Genomic DNA, 7,444 nt, shown 5'->3' with positions numbered 1-7,444 from the left:
TTGGCGCCCCACCCTGTTGTGTCTGCTGCCTGCAGGCCGACTTTGCTCTTTTCCTCTCAGAGAAGAGTTCACTGTCTGCTTCCTTGACCTTGAACCAGTAGCCAGCATGAGTTAAAGGACTTTTAGTATATTAACCGCTTCACAAAAGTGAGTTGAACTGAGCACTCTGTACTGCTGTGTGAACTAATTAGCTGTTGTATTCCTTTTTGATACATAAATTTATCTATCTATCTATATCTATATCTATGAGGGGGTAACCCCCCAAATGGAAAATTTTTTCAAAGCTATGTTGTATTGGACAGGGTTCTCTAGAGAGACAAACCAGATTGCTAGTAATTATATATAAATATATTTATAAAGATAGATATATAATTCAAGAAATAAACCGTTAAATAATATACAGATAGATAATACAAGAAATTAACAGTTGGTGCCACCGCCATGATCATCCCCGTGCGCTGCTTCACCTGTGGCAAGATCGTCGGGAACAAGTGGGAGGCCTACCTGGGGCTGCTGCAAGCCGAGTACACCGAGGGGTGAGCGCCGGGCCGCTAGCCGCCGGCGGGAACCGTTCCGCGGGCCTGCGGGGAGGGATGCCTTGGATGCTCTGGGCCTGAAGCGGTACTGCTGCCGTCGCATGCTGCTGGCCCACGTGGACCTCATTGAGAAGCTGCTTAACTACGCGCCTCTGGAGAAGTGACCTGGAGAAGTGATCATGCTGTCCGCAATGCCACATCTTGCCTACATAGCACAAGCAGGGCGGCAAAGCCCAAAATGGAGGCCTCGGAGGGGACCCTGACCTCGGCATCAGGGGCACCCCCCAATAAAGCTCATTGCTGAACCAAAAAAAAAAAAAAAGAAATTAACAGTTAAATTATAAAGCAGTGAGACACTAGCAGTCCTTCACGTTTTGAGAGCTGCCAGTTGCCAGTCCCCTTCTGTAGAGAGAGCTGGGCTATATATACCCAGGCAGCAAACAGCAAGAGGCAGGTCCCCAACTGTCATCAACTGTCAGTCCCCAGCTCCAGAGATAAACATTCCAATCGTGTGGGCTTAAAGGGACCTCAACTTACAGCGACAGTCCACAGGCTAGGCATCCCACAGGTAGTGTACCCCTTTAAACCGAGGCACAGAACAACCAAGGTGAGGCTCACCGAGCCATTTATCCCTCTGCCCTTCAGTTAATCCTACTTGTGTTTATCGGTCAGGCTGGCACAATAAACTATAGCATATGTATTTAAAGTTTTTTTTTTTTTTTACAAAACACCTTATCACCTTCAAAATATCCTCTATTGCACTTAAAACATTTTTCAAATCTGTGATGGCATTCTTGGAAACATTTTTTCAAACTCATCTGTTTGGCTCACAGCACCTCCCTCATTTTTTTTCTTCAACTCTTCCTCGTTGTCAAATCACTGTCCTTTCATGTCCCTCTGCATTCACAGAAACAAAAATATGCTATATGGAGTGAGGCCAGGTGAGTTAGGTGTGTGGAATAAGAGAGGCATGCTGTTTTTTGCCCCAAACTGGTGTACTGAGAAGGCTGCATGAGCAGGTGCATTGTTGTGGTGGCAAAACCAGTATCCTGCCTGCCACAAATCAGGCCTTTTTTGTCACACACTGTGTAGTAGCTACATAATGTCATGCCAACTTGATACATAGGTCAATAGGGGTGGAGTCTAGCCTGTCAACCAGGTCACAACCTGATGATGCCTCCTTGTGGGCGTGGCCTTCTCATGCTCATGAGAATTCTGGGAGTTTTCTCTCTTCCTCCCTGGAGGCAGGACACCCACACTCCCTCTGCTTCACCTTCCTGTTGATAAGCCACATGGAGTCATGGTTATGGTAGTCAGAGCCCTGGAGCTGCTTCCACTGTCACTGAATCCACAAGATTTTCCACCCACTGGCATGTGATCTTATTGCTTTTGGCATAATTGCAGGTGTTGTATGAGTCTGAAGAGGAATGTATAGACTGGTATCAGACAAATGGGCTAATATCAGATTTATGGACTTGATCTGGGATGTTTTCTTAATATATAATTACTCTTTGATATAAAGCTCTGTTTTATACACATGAGTATCTTTGGATTCATTTCTTTGGTCAACTTGGACTAACACACTTTGTTCTGTTATCTTTTGAGAACCTCTAAATAGAAAGCTTGATTAACAGTCTGATCTGGTGGAATGGACCCCAAATGCACTACAAGTTGGCATTTTCGTCCCTTCAGGAAGTTGACAGACATCCAGACTGAGTTTTGTCATCAATCAACATTTCACCTTTTTTGAAACAATAAAACTACTGGTACACTTGAGTTTTTCCCACCGCACTGTTCTTGTAAGCTGTGTTCAACATCACAACAGTATCTGCAGCATTTTTCCTGAGCAGGAAACAAAATTTTGTAGCCACACACTGTTCTCTTAAATTAGTCACCACAAGAAACGAAGTTCCAGTGAAACTGCTTTCATGAAAAAATTCACTGTGACCAGAGAGAACCTTCCCAGGAGATGCCACTGGGTGCACTGACTGAGAGCCAGTTGCTCCATGTGCGCCTAGTGGGGGAAAGTGTGTACCACAAAGGCTCTGCTACAGCCAGAGTAATTCCGTTTGGGGGAGGGGTAGCCCCTCATATATAATCATAAGTGTCCCAGTTTTGTTCCTCTAGAGAACCCAGCCTAACAAAATATCAGCACATTTTTAAAGTTGTTAAAAAAGTATGATCTTCAACATATGCCAGAAGATTTAGCAAATATTAGCTTCCATAGTATCTGTTCTCCCTCTCCATCCCCAACTCTCTGCCCGCGTCTATCTGCCAGAGCTTGAAAACCAGAGATCTATGTGTATGGGTTCTGATTTTGAAGAGTTAACTCTCATTGTAATGAAACAGAAACAGATGTTCTCTTTTTGTTTTTTGTCTCCTCAACTGGTGTTTTTCCCAAAGAACTCAACATAAAGTCATTTCTGTAATTTTAAAAGCTTGCATAGAAGTTCTTAGAGCTTGGATCCAAGGTACTGACAGTAATAGATTTGAATCCTCAGAGAAATATTTCTGATAAAATTCCAAAATTCCAATTTAAAAAAATTTTAAAAACTCCTAACACCAAATGCTCAGGAAAATGCTGCTACCTTTTATGCTTTCCAGTTCATTTTATTTTCAACTCTTCCAAAATGCTAGCTAAAGGGAAAAACAAAACAAAGAAAATGTGTTTCTATTCACGAAATGTTAAAGTAAATATGTAGTGATTTCTTGGTCAACGCTTTCCTTTCCCAAGCTAAAAATAAATCGGGGCCACATATGATAACTATTAATGTTGCCATTCCAGATTGTGGAGCTCGGCATTCCTACACCGATTACAAGCTGACAACTGAGCATCGACGCTTGCAGACCAGAGAATTGAGAGCCCAACCAGAGCTCCACCAAACCCTGTGCCTCGTTGGGGACCTAAAGGGGAGCCCACATCCCTGTTTATGGACTCCACCTGCTGCCACAACAGAAGCACCACAGCAGCTGGCTTTTTGCTGCAATAAAAAGCAGTTGATTGTCTTACAACTCAGGGCGCCAGCTTTAGGGGAGGCTTTCTTTCCATGGGATCTGGAGGAAGGCTCTTGGCTCTTAATAGCATCTGTGGGTCTGGGATCCCTTGGAGATCACCATGTGTCTTGGAATAAAGGTACCTGTGGTTCTAGTGGGTCCAAAGCACAGGAATCCTGGCCCAAAGGATGTGCTTTGCTCTCAGTTCTTCTTTTTTTCCTTTAAAAAATCACTTTATTGGGAGTTTGCACAACTCATCGCAATCCATACACGAATCTATTGTGTCAAGCACATTTGTACATTTGTTGCCATCATCATTCTCAAAACATTTGCTTTCTACTTGAGCCCTTGGTATCAGCTCCTCATTTTTCCCCTCCCTCCCCACCCCCTCTCCCTCATGAACCCTTGATAATTTATAAATTATTATTATTTTGTCATGCCTTTCACTGTCCAACATCTCCCTTCACCCACTTTTTTGCTGTCTGTCCCCCAGGAAGGGGGTTATATATAATCCTTGTGATCAGTTCCCCCTTTCTACTCCACCGTCCCCTTAAGCTCCTGGTATCGCTACTCTCATTATTGGTCTTGAGGGGTTTATCTGTCCTGGATTCCTTGTGTTCCCAGTTCTTATCTGTACCAGTGTACATCCTCTACTCTAATCTAGCTGGATTTGTAAGGTAGAATTGGGATCATGATAATGTGTGTGTGGGGGGGGGGGGCGGGCGGGGCATTAAAGAATTAGAGGAAAGTTGTAGGTTTCATCGTTGTTACACTGCACCCTGACTGGCTCGTTTCCTCCCGGTGACCCTTCTATAAGGGGGTGTCCAGTTGCCTACAGATGGGCTTTGAGTCTCCATTATGCACTCCCCCTCATTCACAATGATCTGATTTTTTATTCTTTATGCCTGATACCTGATCCCATCAACACCTCGTGATCACACAGGCTGGTGTGCTTCTTCCAGTACCATCAGCTTTCTTCACATCTGCTTATGTACCCACTTTGAATTCAGTGATCGTGTCGGGAAGGTGAGCATCACGGAATGTCAATTTATAGAACAAAGTGTTCTTGCATTGAGGGAGTACTTGAGTAGAGGCCCATTGTCCATCTGCTACTTTAATACTAAATCTGTAAATATATGTGCACAGGTCTATTTCCCCATCATAATATATAAATATATTTACATATGTACATGCCTATATTTAGATGCCCTTTGCCTCCTAGCTCTTTCCTCTATTTCCTTCGACTTTCCTCTTGTCCCACCATCACGCTCAGCCTTCGTTTGGGCTTCAGTAATTGCTCTCGGCTACCTTGTCTCAGTTCTTTTTGGTTGGTGTTGCAGAGGTCCCTCCTCAGTGCCTCTTGCAAGATAAAAGGTAATGCAAACCAAACAGCATTAGAGCTGCCCTCACAGGGTATTAGGTCTGACCTGAGTAAGACTATTGTATCCCACCCTATTCCCTTGCAACTGATTGGCTGGTGACGTCAGATCACAACACCGGGGATGTTTATATCATCACATAACTACAAATGGCATTATTGATGGTTGCTCATGTGAGTCATGGAACAAGGAAGTCGATGTCTATTTGGGGGATGTCACAACTGAACCCATGACAACCATCAGTGACACACCTTCACTGCGTTTCTCCTTAACGTCAGCTTCTTTCCGCTTTAGCTGCTGACGCCACTGTGCTCTTGCTTTCTCTGAGATGGTGGGTATTAAAGACCACACCTGGGACTCGTCCTGAGGAGTCGAAGCAGCGCGAGAGCTGGGGAGAGGTGTCTGGGAAGTCAATGGCTGTCCACTGGCTGGAAACAAACAGCAGGAGCAAGGCAAAGGGGTACAAAGTCAGGGGGAGGCCAATGCTGTTCTCTGGACCTACTGTGACCATTTTGGAAACGGAATGGAATACACCCCACCTTTCACCATTCTCGTCCTTCTGGGAGCTTCATGGCCATCCCCCAAAGAAATGCTCTCCTAGATCCATAGACACAAGTACAAGGCCTGCTTCCCATGGAAAGGTACATTCAGATGTAGTTCTTAGGGGAGACTGAAAAATTCACATCGGAACAGACCTGGAAGGTTTTTATGGAGAACTGAGTTGGCCTCAGATAGTGGAACATCGGTCACCTGTGGAATTAAAACACAAAGCTGAGCTGTCTGCATATATGTTTCAAAAATCTAGCTGTAAATGCCCAATGAAAATATTTTAAAAGCTGTCACCTCACTCCACGGTCCCTGTACATCAACGGCATATTCTCTGGCCACTGACTCTTCACAAGCTCTCAGTGTCAAGGAATGTGATGGACTTCACACAGCTCTTACTTATTTATTAATAATACCATGTTGAATATTAACTAGCCCCCTTTGCTAGTAAGTTTCTGCAGGGAGAGGCAATGCTAGCACAAATGAGGACTCAGACCTAAATTTATGACAAGTTTAGGAGAGTAGCCGAGGTAAACCAAACCAACTGAGTTGACCCCCAACTCCCAGTGACCCTATAGGACAGGGTAGACCTGACCCTGGGGGTTTCCAAGCCTGGTAACTCTGTACAGGAACAGAAAACCTCCTCTTTCTCCCAAGAAGTGGCTGTTAGTTTCAAACAGTGAACTTTGGGGATGGCAGCAAAAGGCATGACTGCTACCCACCGGGCTCCTCCTCTCTTACGGACGGACAGAACGGTGCATGGCCAGGACCTTGTATACTGGTTTTCATTTGTCTGGCTGTAGCACTAAGACCTTTCCCTCCTGAGAGGACAGGGTGACAGGTCTGTCCCTCCATCGCCCCCACAGGAGTGGGAGTTGGGATTTGGAGGCATGCTCTGGGGTAGGAGACCCCTAGCCTGATATCTTAGGACAATAGACATAGGGCAGCTACAGCCACAGGTTTTCCCTGCATCAGTAGGGCATCATAAAGTGAGAGAGAGAATTTTAAGGAATTTGCCGAAGATGAGACTTTTACAAAGGCACAGGACAGACACTGGGAGACAGGCCTCTGAGGTCTGAAAAGTGTTTCCTGCTGGGAATTGAGTGGGTGACAGTACACAGATGTGAGAGGCTGGTGTTTAGCCAGAGAACAAGAAGGTAGGCCCTCGGTAAGACTGGGACTGTGGAAGAAGGGGGGAGAGAGAGAGAGAGGAAGGGTCCCTGAAATCTGTGTCCTAAGTCCTAAGATTCTTCTGAGCCCTTCGTGCCTGCGTGGGATCTTACGCTCTTAAGATCAGTACAACAAGCATGCCAGGAATGCCTCGTGGGTCCTGGATGGCACCCGGTGGACGGCGAAGGAAACACAGTGGGTCTGAAAAGGCTTTCAAGCAAACTGACTTTGGAACCGCAACCAACACAAGGTGGGTTGAACTTATGATATCAACCTAATTGTTGTTGCTTTTTATGAGAGAGAGAGAGAGAGAGAGAGAGAGAGAGAGAGAGAGAGAGAGAGATTCATAGAGTCCAAGGATTTAAAAGTTGATGGGATTTTCCTGAAACCTTTCAGAAGCCTCTTGGTCACCACTTGCTGCTGTGCCCATTCCAACACGATGGGCCTTCTGTGTCAAACGTAGACGGTAGAGCCTTTGTTGCTGAAAGTCAGGAGACTTGAAGCACCTGAGGATGAAGATCAAGGATTGTACCCTTCAGTATGGATGACGACTCCATGTAAGGCAGACCCAAATCTGCACACCTGGACCAATAGGTCCATCATGATAAATGGAGAAAAGATTGAAGTTGTCAAGGGCTTCATCATGCTGGATAGATCCACAATCATTGTTTAGGAGAGTAGCCGTCAAGAGCCCAAAGGACACATTACATTGTATCCATCTGTCTACAAGACCTCTTTAAAGCATCAAAAAGCAAGGAGGTCACTTTGAGGACTAAAGGATGCCTGATCCAAGCCAGGCTATTCAGTCACTTCCAATGC

The 7,444-nt window shown here is 45.2% G+C and overlaps 1 protein-coding gene across 1 annotated transcript; it reads left to right on the top strand.

Annotated features, from left to right (window-relative positions):
• Positions 1 to 433: 433 nt before the first annotated feature.
• On the top strand, positions 434 to 862 carry LOC142452613 (DNA-directed RNA polymerases I, II, and III subunit RPABC5). Its single transcript, XM_075553854.1, has 2 exons — positions 434 to 536; positions 592 to 862. The coding sequence occupies exons 1-2, from the start codon at positions 442 to 444 to the stop codon at positions 698 to 700; spliced, it is 204 nt and encodes a 67-aa protein (XP_075409969.1). The 5' UTR covers positions 434 to 441; the 3' UTR covers positions 701 to 862.
• The last annotated feature ends 6,582 nt before the right edge of the window (positions 863 to 7,444 follow it).

This window comes from Tenrec ecaudatus, chromosome 7, assembly GCF_050624435.1.
Source record: "Tenrec ecaudatus isolate mTenEca1 chromosome 7, mTenEca1.hap1, whole genome shotgun sequence".
Lineage (NCBI taxonomy): Eukaryota > Metazoa > Chordata > Mammalia > Afrosoricida > Tenrecidae > Tenrec > Tenrec ecaudatus.
Note: the sequence above shows the minus strand (reverse complement) of the source record. Positions and strands in the feature narration are given on the sequence as shown.

Excerpts from the sequence above, each read along its gene's own strand:
- LOC142452613 (XM_075553854.1), top strand. The coding sequence starts at position 442 with ATGATCATCCCCGTGCGCTGCTTCACCTGTGGCAAGATCGTCGGGAAC. Across the intron at positions 537-591 it reads CAAGCCGAGTACACCGAGGG|GGATGCCTTGGATGCTCTGG; the intron begins GTGAGCGCCGGG and ends GCCTGCGGGGAG.